Source organism: Hyperolius riggenbachi, chromosome 4, assembly GCF_040937935.1.
Source record: "Hyperolius riggenbachi isolate aHypRig1 chromosome 4, aHypRig1.pri, whole genome shotgun sequence".
In the NCBI taxonomy this organism is placed as follows: Eukaryota; Metazoa; Chordata; class Amphibia; order Anura; family Hyperoliidae; genus Hyperolius; species Hyperolius riggenbachi.
This window is the reverse complement of record NC_090649.1, coordinates 273261034-273273806: the sequence shown is the minus strand read 5'-3', so window position 1 is coordinate 273273806 and position 12773 is coordinate 273261034. Positions and strand designations below refer to the sequence as shown.

The 12773-nt window shown below is 44.4% G+C and overlaps 1 protein-coding gene across 4 annotated transcripts in view; it reads right to left on the bottom strand.

Moving 5' to 3' along the window:
• The window catches only part of ARMC2 (armadillo repeat containing 2), a 249722-nt gene that overhangs the window by 32666 nt on the left and 204283 nt on the right, over positions 1–12773 (bottom strand). For all 4 annotated transcript variants that reach the window (XM_068231267.1, XM_068231268.1, XM_068231266.1 and 1 more), the window contains one exon: positions 11633–11765. In XM_068231267.1, the coding sequence (XP_068087368.1) occupies positions 11633–11765 (133 nt within the window). The remainder of the gene's footprint in view (positions 1–11632; positions 11766–12773) is intronic.

The following is a 12773-nucleotide window of genomic DNA, read 5'->3' as shown; positions in this document are numbered from 1 at the left end:
TTAAGTGATAAATATGTAATTTATGAGAAGTTTTGTGAATAGAGCCCAATATCAACTAGTTTCCTAAAATCACAATATATATATTTTATTTCTACAAGCATATTGGTTCCTGCTGGGTATGGTGAAAGTGGAAGGATAATAGAATATAGCAAAATCTGCTAGCAAAATGAGGCCTGTTGGGCACGGTTACATTTGGAGAATAGTACAGGGTATAGGAAAGTGTACAATGCAGGGTTTTCCAATGTGTGTATAAGCATATAGCACTGGGGTGAATTGTAGAGGAATCTGCAAAATTTTGGTGTTTGCAGAATGGTTGAGTACATTAGGGGTATATCTATGTATATTGTATGGTACAGTGATCAGAATTCATGACTGATGCTGCCAGGGCCGGATTTGTACTTTCCAGTGCCCTAGGTCTGCTGTCACCAACCGCCGCCGCCACCACCACCACCACCACAAAACATTCTGTCCAGCATTCTGACTAGCTACTGGTTTGAATGTGCTCATTTCAGTTGTGCTGCTCTGCCCTCCCATTCAACAAAGAATGGGTGGATGCTCTTTCCTGTCACAAGTCCTGTAATTTGCGCTCCTGCCTGAATGTGCACAGCAGCCGTTAGTGTTCTGGGCATGCATACTTGTGAAATGACGCTAATGTATTACTGTACTGTACTGTTAATGTACTACAAGGGGAAGACACTGAAGGGAAATGGCAAGCTTTTAAACTTATACTCAATCAATACTGTAGTATGTATATCCCATATGGAAACAAAATGTCTAGGAATAAAAAAAGGCCTCTATGGATGAATAGAAAGGTTAAAGATAAAATGAAGAGGAAAAAGAATGCCTATAAGGTCTTAAAACAGGAGGGGACCGAGGCTGCACTAAGCAATTATAAGGAGTGCAATAAAAATTGTAAAAAAGAAATTAGGCAGGCAAAGATTGAAGCTGAAAAACAAATCGCTAAGGATATCAAATTTAACCCAAAAAAGTTTTACAAGTACATTAACTCTAAAAAAGAAAGGTTGACTGTATAGGACTCCTAAAGGATGAGGATGGGAACTCAATGGTGGATGACCAAGGTAAGGCAGAGTTATTAAATGCTTTCTTTGCTTCTGTCTTCACAAAAGAAACAGCACTGTTGCAAACTACAGAGGCAGAAGAGTCTCAATCTTCTAACTGTAATATTAAATACTTAACGCAGGAAGAAGTGAAGGCAAGACTAAATAAATTAAAAATAGACAAGGCACCTGGCCCGGATGGCATGCATCCTCGGGTCCTAAGGGAATTAAGTTCAGTTATAGATAAACCCCTTTATCTTATCTTTTGTGACTCTCTTGCAACTGGCAGAGTCCCAGTGGATTGGCGTACAGCCCACGTTTTCCTATTATTTAAGAAGGGCAAAAAATCTGATCCAGGAAATTATAGACCTGTAAGTTTAACATCAGTTGTATGCAAACTATTTGAGGGGTTACTAAGAGATACTATACATGACTTCATAGTAGAAAATAATCTTATTTCTCAGCATCAACATGGGTTTACTAAAGACAGGTCCTGTTTGACTAACATGCTCAGCTTTTATGAGGTAGTGAATGCTAATATGGATATTGGGAATGCTGTAGATGTGATATACTTGGACTTTGCAAAGGCCTTCGACACTGTTCCCCACAAAAGTCTGGTGCAAAAGTTGAGGATGCAAGGACTGGGGAAGAGTCTGTGTTCATGGATAGGGAACTGGCTAATGGACAGAAAACAAAGAGTTGTGGTCAATGGATCGTACTCAAAATAGGAGACTGTTAGCAGTGGGGTCCCACAGGGGTCTGTTCTGGGTCCAGTGCTCTTCAATTTATTTATTAATGACCTAGTAGATGCAGTAGTGAGCAATGTTGCTATTTTTGCAGATGATACAAAATTGTGCAGAATCATCAACTCTCAGGAAGATGGTGTCATATTGCAACAGGATCTGGATAGGATGGCTATATGGGCACATACATGGCAGATGAAATTCAATGTTGACAAATGTAAGGTCATGCATTTTGGACGTACTAATGGTCTAGCACCATACAAAATAAATGGGATACAGTTGGGGACATCAAACTTGGAGAAGGACTTAGGAGTACTCATTGACAACAAGTTAAATAATCGTACTCAATGCCAAGCAGCTGCAGCTAAAGCTAACAAAATTTTGGGATGCATTAAAAGGGAAATAAAAACTCGAGATGCTAGCATAATATTGCCCCTGTTTAACTCTCTAGTAAGGCCACATCTGGAATATGGAATTCAGTTCTGGGCACCACATCACAAAAAAGATATTGCAGTTTTAGAGCAGGTGCAGAGACGAGCAACAAAATTGATGCGTGGGATGGAAGGTCTCACTTATCGAGAAAGGTTAGATAAACTGGGTTTATTTAGTCTAGAGAAAAGACGCCTTAGAGGGGATCTAATTAACATGTATAAATACATCAGAGGGCAATATAATACCTTGGCGGATGAGCTTTTTGTCCCTAGGCCTTCTCAAAGGACTAGAGGACATGATCTGCGCATGGAGGAAAAACGTTTTAACCATTTATTTAGGAAAGGGTTCTTTACAGTAAGAGTGATTAAGATGTGGAATGCATTGCCACAGGAAGTCGTTATGGCAAACTCTATACCTGCATTTAAAGGGGGCTTAGATGCTTTCCTTGCGTTGAAAGACATCCATGGCTACAATTACTAGGTAATGCCTAATGATGTTGATCCAGGGATTTTATCTGATTGCCATCTGGAGTCGGGAAGGAATTTTTCCCTTTAGGGGCTAATTGGACCATGCCTTGTAAGGGTTTTTTCGCCTTCCTCTGGATCAACAGGGATATGTGAGGGAGCAGGCTGGTGTTGTACTTTATACTGGTTGAACTCGATGGACGTATGTCTTTTTTCAACCAAAATAACTATGTAACTATGTATTACTGGTACTTGTCAAAAATGAACAACAATATACTGGCCTCGGTTGCTGTGCACATCTGGGAAGGAGCGGTAAATTACAGGGAGTGTGAGTGGCCAAAGCATGCGCTGCTTCTTTGTCCTCTGTGCGACTGGCTGCAGTCTGAGCCACAAACAGGTGGCAGGGCAGAGCAATGGAGAGAAGCCCACCCAAAACTGAGAACAGGTAAGTAGAAAACATTCTGTCAAGACCCACTTTTGATGTTCTGTAGTAATTAGAGCAGATCTGAACTCAGAACCTCTCTCCTCTAAACGATACGCAAGAACCTAATAACCTTGAAAGAAAAACATTTGTTTGTTACAGCTGATACACATCCTGCAATAAAGCTGCAGTGTGTCTACTTCCAAGGAAGCAGACATATTAACATCATGTGCTTTCAAATGAGCTTAGATGTACTGGCAGTCAGGTGACAGGGGAGAGAGCAAATTACAACTTGTGATTAGACACAGATGAAGGGGGAATTAGACAGGCTCTCTGAATACATACAGGGCACATTTCTCTATGTTTTCCTTCTGTCCTGTGCAAGATTTCAGCTCCACTTCAAAGCATCTATATTTGCTGAAAAATCTATGCATCTCTTTTGAATGTTGAACGTACATATGGTGGTTTGCTCTAACATATTGACAGTATACAGGAACAAAGTCTGAAGAAGGCTTATTAGCAGAAAGGTGTTTTTTTTTTTTTTTTTTTAAGCCAATAAATGGTATCATCCAGAAACAAAACTCTCTGCTTTCGCTGATGGCTAAGATGGTACAATGTTCTACTGCTACAGGAAAGTAGAAGGATGTCAAACCATACACACTAGCACAGAGGTAGTAACAGCTCAGGTGTCCTTTAACCACTTGCCGACCGCACGCTTATACCGTGCGTCGGCAAAGTGGCAGCTGCAGGACCAGCGACGCAGTATTGCGTCGCCAGCTGCAGGCTGATTAATCAGGTAGCAGCCGCTCGCGCGAGCGGCTGCTTCCTGTCAAATCACGGCGGGGGGCTCCGTGAATAGCCTGCGGGCCGCCGATGGCGGCTCGCAGGCTAAATGTAAACACAAGCGGAAATAATCCGCTTTGTTTACATTGTACGGCGCTGCTGCGCAGCAGCGCCGTAAGGCAGATCGGCGATCCCCGGCCAATCAGCGGCCGGGGATCGCCGCCATGTGACAGGGGACGTCCTGTCACAGGCTGCACAGGACGGATAGCGTCCTGTGCAGCCCCGATCACCGGGGGGACAGGTAGGAGAGGGAGGGGGGTGAATGTCGCCACGGAGGGGGGCTTTGAGGTGCCCCCCCCGCCAGCCACACGCAGGCAGGAGAGATCGGACCCCCCCAGCACATCATCCCCCTAGTGGGGAAAAAAGGGGGGTGATCTGATCTCTCTGCCTGCACCCTGATCTGTGCTGGGGGCTGTAGAGCCCACCCAGCACAGATCACATATTTCAATGCTGGTCCTTAAAGAGACACTGTAACATCAAAAAGATCCCCTGGGGGGTACTCACCTCGGGTGGGGGAAGCCTCCGGATCCTAATGAGGCTTCCCACGCCGTCCTCTGTCCCACGGGGGTCTCGCCGCAGCCCTCCGAACAGCCGGCGACTGTGCCGACTGTCAGTTCAATATTTACCTTTGCTGGCTCCAGCGGGGGCGCTGTGGCGACTTTCGGCACGGAAATAGACGGAAATACCCGATCTCCGTCGGGTCCGCTCTACTGCGCAGGCGGCGGAAACTTGCGCCTGCGCAGTAGAGCAGACCCGACGGAGATCGGGTATTTCCGCCTACTTCGGCGCCGACAGCCGTCAGAGCGCCTGCGCAGGAGCCAGGAAGGTAAATATTACGTCACCGCTGCACGGAGGGCTACAGCGAGACCCCTGACGGATGGAGGACGGCGTGGGAAGCCTCATTAGGATCCGGAGGCTTCCCCCACCCGAGGTGAGTACCCCCCAGGGGCCGTTTTGTCGTTACAGTTCCTCTTTAAGGGGGGGTAAAGGGTGGGTCCTCAAGTGGTTAAAGCAGAGTTCCCCAACCCTGTCCTCAAGGCCCACCAACAGTACATGTTTTGCAGGAAACCACAAACATTCACAGGTGTGGTAATTAGTGTTGCAGCAGAGCTGATTAAATACCTCTGTGGATTTCCACAAAACATGCACTGTTGCTGGGCCTTGAGGACAGGGTTGGGGAACTCTGCTTTAAAGGAGAACTGAAGAGAGAGGTATATGGAGCAGGGGCGTTTCTAGGGTCCTTGGAGATCGGGGGCACCAGGCGGGGAGGGGCAAAAATGGGCGTGGCCATGAGGTGCGTGGGCGTGGCCATGGGTGGGGCCAAATGTACATTAACTTAGCAGCGGTGTAAGCTACAGATAACGGGCCTGCCCATCGAAATATTGGATGGAGCCCCCTGTCCTTTATTTGGATAATTTACAATCAGAATAGGCATAGATCAAAGATGTATACGCACATACAATTTTGATTGGTCAATCACTGACCCCCAATTTTACCACCCCCGTGCAGTAAGTGGGCCAACAGACAATGAATTTTATGAACAGAGCTAAAATTGGCTAATCAAAATTGTATGTGTGTACCAGCCTTTACAGCTAATACTGTACATACTGAAAGTAGCAGGGATCAGCATACAATATAGTTGGTTTACAATCAGTAAAGGCACAGAGTAACACCTTACACTGTACACACTGGAGGTAAATCAGCACACAGTGCAGGCACTAGAGAACAGCGTATACTGTACATACTGTAGGCAGCAGAATTCAGCACACTGCAGCTAGCGTGCCAAAAATATGAGGATCACGTTGTGCAGCGTGCTTATCGCGCCGCACCGAAAAATGGGTGGGCCATGGACCAGAATATAGGTGTGGTAACGGGTGGAGACAAATTTACATGAACCTAGCAATAGTGGGACATTAGATTATGACAGTGGTGGCAAACCTTTTGGAGGCCGAGTGCCCAAACTGCAACCCAAAAGTCACTTATCTATCGCAAAGTGGCAACAGCAATTTAAACTAAATACTGTACAAACGTTTTAACTCATACATGAACATTATGGAAAATCCAAGTTGAAAATAAACTGTGAAGATAAACAATTTCATCCATCCTACTCCTGAAAATGTATTCAATTTTTAGAACCTCCGAGTTTTATTTTCTGTTTTAAAAAGCTAAAAAAGTAGGTTTAATGCTATTGTCTCATATGATAAGGATTCAGCTTTTCTCATAGTCTCGCAGTTAGCAATCATGTGACCCCCAACAAGACAAATTCAGCAATCATGAGGCCCCCAACAAATCATGAGGCCCCCAACAAGACAAATTCAGCAATCATGAGGCCTCCAACAAATCATGAGGCCCCCAACAAGACAAATTCAGCAATCATGAGGCCCCCAACAAATCATGAGGCCCCCAACAAGACAAATTCAGCAATCTTGAGGCCCCCAACAAATCATAAGGCTCCCAACAAGACAAATTCAGCAGTCATGAGGCACATAAATATACAGCATTTCACATAAATAGGCAGAATGCCTACTTAATATGGTAGCCCCCCAAGTTAGGTAGTGAGCGACAGGGACCCCCAGGTTAGCTAGTGAGTGACAGGCACCTCCAGTTAGGTAGTGAGTGACAGGGACCCCGATAGTGAGTGACAGGGAGCCCCTGTAGGCAGTGAGTGAGTGACAGGGAGCCCCTTTAGGGAGTGAGTGAGTGACAGGGAGCCCCTTTAAGGTCGTGAGTGAGTGACAGGGAGCACCTTTAGGCAGTGAGTGAGTGACAGGGAGCCCCTTTAGGCAGTGAGTGAGTGCCAGGGAGCCCCTTTAGGAGGTGAGTGAGTGCCAGGGAGCCCCTTTAGGCAGTGAGTGAGTGCCAGGGAGCCCCTTTAGGAAGTGAGTGAGTGACAGGGAGGCCCTTTAGGGAGTGAGTGCCAGGGAGCCCCTTTAGGGAGTGAGTGAGTGAGTGACAGGGAGGCCCTTTAGGAAGTGAGTGAGTGACAGGGAGGCCCTTTAGGTAGTGAGTGAGTGACAGTGAGGCCCTTTAGGCAGTGAGTGAGTGCCAGGGAGCCCCTTTAGGCAGTGAGTGAGTGCCAGGGAGCCCCTTTAGGCAGTGAGTGAGTGCCAGGGAGCCCCTTTAGGGAGTGAGTGAGTGCCAGGAAGCCCCTTTAGGAAGTGAGTGAGTGACAGGGAGGCCCTTTAGGTAGTGAGTGAGTGCCAGGGAGCCCCTTTAGGCAGTGAGTGAGTGCCAGGGAGCCCCTTTAGGTAGTGAGTGAGTGCCAGGGAGCCCCTTTAGGGAGGGAGTGCCAGGGAGCCCCTTTAGGGAGTGAGTGAGTGACAGGGAGGCCCTTTAGGGAGTGAGTGAGTGACAGGGAGGCCCCCCCTCTAGCCGCCGCCGCTCCTCCCCCCCTTACCTCGCAGCAGACCTCATGATCAGCGGCGACCCGACCAGTACCAGCGGGCGCCGGATGCACCCGCTCGATATGCGGAAGTGATGTCACTTCTGCATATCAGTGCGGGCGCTGGGTCCTAGCGCCCGCACGATTGGTCGCCGGCTCGCCGCCTGATCCTGAGATCTGAGTGACGAGGCGGCGGCGGCTGGAGGGAGCCGCTGACAGAGGGGGCGGCCGGGCGGAGATCCGTGGCAATCCAGGACAGATTGGGGGCACGTGCCCCCCCAAAATAGGGCTAGCGACGCCCCTGATATGGAGGCTACCATGTTTATTTCCTTTTAAGCAATACCAGTTGCCTGGCAGCCCTGCTGATCCTCTGCCTCTCATACTATTAGCCATAGCCCCTGAACAAGCATGCAGCAGATCTGACAAGACTAGCTGCATGCTTGTTTCTGGTGTTATTCAGATACTACTGCAGAGAAATAGACCAACAGGGCTGCCAGGCAACTGCTATTGATTAAAAGGAAATAAATATGCCAGCCTCCGTATACCTCTTACTTCAGTTCCCCTTTAAAATACAGTTTAGTAATGAAAGGGAAGCAAACAGCATTTTTATTCCTGCAGTTCTCATAGATGGTAGGAGCTGAAGGACAGATAATGAGTCAGGAAAGAGTTAACTGAAGCAAAGAAGAGATCACTGCTGGCCAAGAAGAAAAAAAAAAAAAAAAAGAAAACAGCCATAAATTTAGATTTAGATAAGAAAATGTAATTATGTACCAACATAGGCAATGAAAACTCACTCCCGCTTATAGCTTACACTTCCTGCCCTCCTCTCCGTAGAACAGAACACACAGATCAGCATACGGCCCTGTTCAGACTATGTGCGTTTCTAGTCGTTTTTACAGAACGCATACAGAAAGATTTTACGCATAGAAACGGCTACTAATGTTTTCTAATGGCCTCGTTCACATGTATACATATGAGACGCACACGTTTCTCATCCGCATAGCTGCACGCAGTTCTGTGCGTCACGCACAGAAACTGACGCAATGAAAGTCTATGGACGCGTATCAGAAACGCGTACTATTGCGTTTTAGCGCAAGTTTCCCTCTGCGGTTCGCATAATTCTTTTTTTTCCCCCAGGTCACGTGTGTGTGCAAAACGCAATAGAAAACGCATTTGAACACAAGAAAAACGCATGCATTTTTCAACTTGCGTTTCTTTGAATTTATACGCATTCTACAAACGCTGACAGTCTGAACAGGGCCTAAAACTCAGCTTGTTTGTACAGCTTGTTTGTATAGTGAAAGGCTACCAAATTGATGAAAAATAAACATATTAAATGACCCCTGCGTACATGTCTGCATGCGTACAGGTCTTTAGTCCCTAAATTCTATTTCCATTGTGTGTTTGTTACAGTATCCCTTTGTGGTTTTAAGCTAGTTATTTGGGAGCAGTTGTTTATATGGATTTTAGCAGTTTACGAAAATGTGGTTGGCTGGAAGGAAAGCAAATATGCTGTCAGCAAAAATTGAAAAGCACCATGTGATCTCACATTGTTTTTACACAGAGGAAAAACAGAAGGCGCTTCCATTTAAATATGTTTTTTACATAGTCACATAAGTAAATAAAGGAAGCAATGATGTTGAAAAGGAGAAAACAAAGACAATGAAATTGCTGATCTGCGGAATGTAATGAATGGTCTACTTGAGGCTGTAACTCTGCTCAGCGCTGCTTTCATCTGTGAAGATACTTATAAAACAAAGGATAAACGAGAGCCCCTGATGGTGTAGTATGTTAAAACAAATCGTATTCGCTAAGAATAATACAAAGCTGAGTTACCACTAAGGCAGCCACTGTAAGGGCAGGTGGGGGCAACAAAACCGTCCCACTATGGTTAAGAAGTTGCTCTCAATAGACAATGAAAAAAAGATGGTGTAACACTGCTCCATCAAGGGTGCACTATGAGTGCTTTAGTAATCTAAAACAGAGGCAACACAATAGAATAATCTGAAGCTCATAGCAAGGTGCCTTACTCACTATGAGCTTCAAATAAGTTGCTCCTTCTTACTGCCTGATGAAGCGGGTGATTGCCCGTGAAATGTGTTGCATTTTATTGTAGTACACAAATAAAGACTTTATTGGATACTGACTATCTGAGTCTTTTGTAGGGAGGCAAGCCCACCACTACCTCCCTTGTTTTTAATGCATTTCACTCTATTGTGGTACAATGCATTTCACTCTATTGTGGTACAATACTTGTGGGAGAGCTGGCAGGCACTCGGGGTGAGCTGCAATTAACTGGCATGGAAATGAAACAACCCAGCAAACCATGTGCTCAAGACTTAAGCAAGTAGATGCAAATCAGACAGGCAGACAGGAAACATCTGGCACTATGGTTTATTAGTGCAGCAAATGGCAAAAAAGTGATGTGGCATACATTCAAAAAATGCAATCAAAAAATGCAACATGTGCAGTTGGATAGGCATCAAAAAGTAACATCACAATGTTTAGTGCTGTACCTGGGTGTGAGGGAGGTGGCTGATGTAGGCGCCAGGAAGGTGCACGGTCCTGATTTATATTCTGACATTTATCACATGGTGACATTTTTACTGCTGGCAAGTGATGTAGCTGCTGCTTGCTGTTTTGGCAGTTGGAAACCGCTGTAAACAGCTATTTACCACAATGCAACAGGGTTCACAGACAGGAAACGGCCAAGAGTACGTACTCAGAATTTCTTTGTGGGAGGGGTTTCACCACACTATCAGCCATACAGCGCCCCCTGATGGTCTGTTTGTGAAAAGGAATAGATTTCTCATGTAAAAGGGGGTATCAGCTACTGATTGGGATAAAGTTCAATTCTTGGTCGGAGTTTCTCTTTAAGGGCATGTTTTTATCAACATGTAAATTTGCATATAATTTTCTTGTGTAAATAAACCAAGGCTTATAGCAAAAGGGAGCATCTTGGGACTCACAGTAAACATACATCTTGTAAAAGACTGGTAGTGGCATGAAGGAAAGTTACAAGATAAAATGCCAAATACTAAGTCAACCTTACCTCTTCCAAGAAATGGCAACCATATGTAATGATGTAACAGCCTCTGTGGTAGATCAGGCTATCTTTACTATTAAGTGTATGCCTTCTATCCCATTAAACACACATACACACTAAGGTTCCGCTTGACATCTGCCATTTTTGGTAAGGTAAAGTGAGGGCAGGGAGTAAAGGATGTCACCCATGTCCCTGGACACTCAGCAGCCCCCGGCACCTGCCTAGATTGCCTAGTGGATGATTTGGCTCTGTTAGCAAATTTTTGTGCTTATTGCATACAGTGAATATATGTATAATTGCTTTTGTTAATGGTACAAGATTGACACCAGTCCCATGTTATACAAGTAAACAGTCTTAAGAATTTATAACTAAAGTATTTTTCATTATAATGAATGTCAGCAATAAATGATGTCAAAGCTTACCTATCTTATATGCACAGTATATGTCCAGGACTCCAGTTTATAAAAACGAATTGATACCAGTAAATTAAACGTAGGTATCGCATTTAACTCCCAGATTTTAGAAGGTCTAGATCACCTGTCTTTTTCAGACATCAGTTCAGGATTCATTCAGACCATGATTCTTGTTTTAAGCGCCTTCAAATATGTAAACATAGTTTATTAGGGGTTGTTTTTTCAATGTTTTTATGGGTTTGGGCGTCCAGAATTTTTAATATTAAAAGTGGTTCATATATTTTTTCGTGACAGGTATGTTTGTTTTTACCTATCTGTTCTAGATTAAAGTGTACCTGAGATAAATAGGAAAAAAATATTCATACATACCTGGTGCTTCCTCCAGCCCCCTCCGGCCTGATCGCTCCCTCAGCGCTGTCCTCCGCCTCCTCGATCATCCGTAAGGGGCCCCGTTATCTTTGGCCAGTCGGCACATGCACAGTGCGGCTGCGCGCGCACTATGCAGGTGCAGAAAACTCCCGACAATGGGGGGTGCGCGGCCACACATACGCAGTAAGCCCCAACTGGCCAAGATACGGAGAGCTTTACGTAGGATTCAGATGGTGACGGATGGCCCCGAGGAAGCGATCAGGCCGGAGGGGGCTGGCTCCAGGTATGTATGAATTTTTAGTTTAAGGGCTTAACCTAAATGACCTAAATTGCTCTACTGAAATGTTACAATGTGGCTTGCAGGTGAGAGGGCAGGCTTGTCTAGTATGGGTAGGATTTTTCATCTATACTAGAAATGCAGCTTGATATCATCTATCCAAATGCAGTGAAAGTTGCCTTACCTTTTAATTGTCCCTTCTTCTTTCAACAGAATTCTGCTAGTGCCACCGGTAGCCAAATTAGTCACAACCCCACAGGCAAAATAGCAGACATTTGGATGCCTGGAGTCCAGTAATGCAACTATGAATTTATACACTAGAAGGGGGAAAAAAGAGGTTTATTTTCAACATTCCATCAAATTATAGTAATATAACATAGGGTCTGGCATTGTCACTATACAACCTAATGGCGACTGTGATGTGTTTAATTGGGAGACGCAGAGGTAAAGAAAAGTTCATATAAAAAAAAACAATATTAAATCACATTTACAACATCATAAAAGTTTACTTGCAATATCAGTTCAACTATTAAGATTAAGAGAACTATAAAACCAAAACTATAAAACTACAAAAAAAAAAGCATACTGACATCAAGACAATAGATAAATGAATGGAATAGTTAGGTATTTCGGTGCTTTGATTTGTGGTGAAAATGAGTGTCTGTATCTCACTTTACGGGTATTGTCCAGTACTACCTTTAGTGTAACGGTCAGGCATAAAATAAAAAAATCAATTCTTTATTTTTATCTGGTAAACAAGTAATAAGGATGCTAACCAATCAATCCAAAAGTTAAAAATCATTATTACTTTTCTTGTTAAATTATCATTTCCTAGTTTACCTGACTCTTATTTGGTACATTGCCACACAAAGGAAGTTGCAGGGCATGCTGGGTTGTCTTTTTTGCTGCTTTACTTTACCCTTAGACTTAACTAAAGCAGCCTGATTGTCTGAAGCTGCTTTCCCTCCTGTTTTCCCCTGCCACACCTCTGTTCCTCTCCGATTGGCCAATATTTCTCATGCTGAGACAATCCATTGCAGAGCTGGGTGGGATTTCCCGCTCGATTCTCTTATCTTTTCTTATCTATTTCCATTCACTTCTATGAGAAATCAATCAGAAAAACGATTGATAATAAAGATCGGACATGTCGGAAAAACCATATGGTGTATTCAAAGCATAAGGGAGGAAATTACGTCAGGATTGGCTTCAAGTTAGACACAGTTAAAATGGAGAATCTTACGAAGGCTTTTCTCTTTTTTTTTACTGTAGAAAAATCACTAAAATTAAAATGTGGACAGTGCAATACATAGGTTATGTAAGTAGAG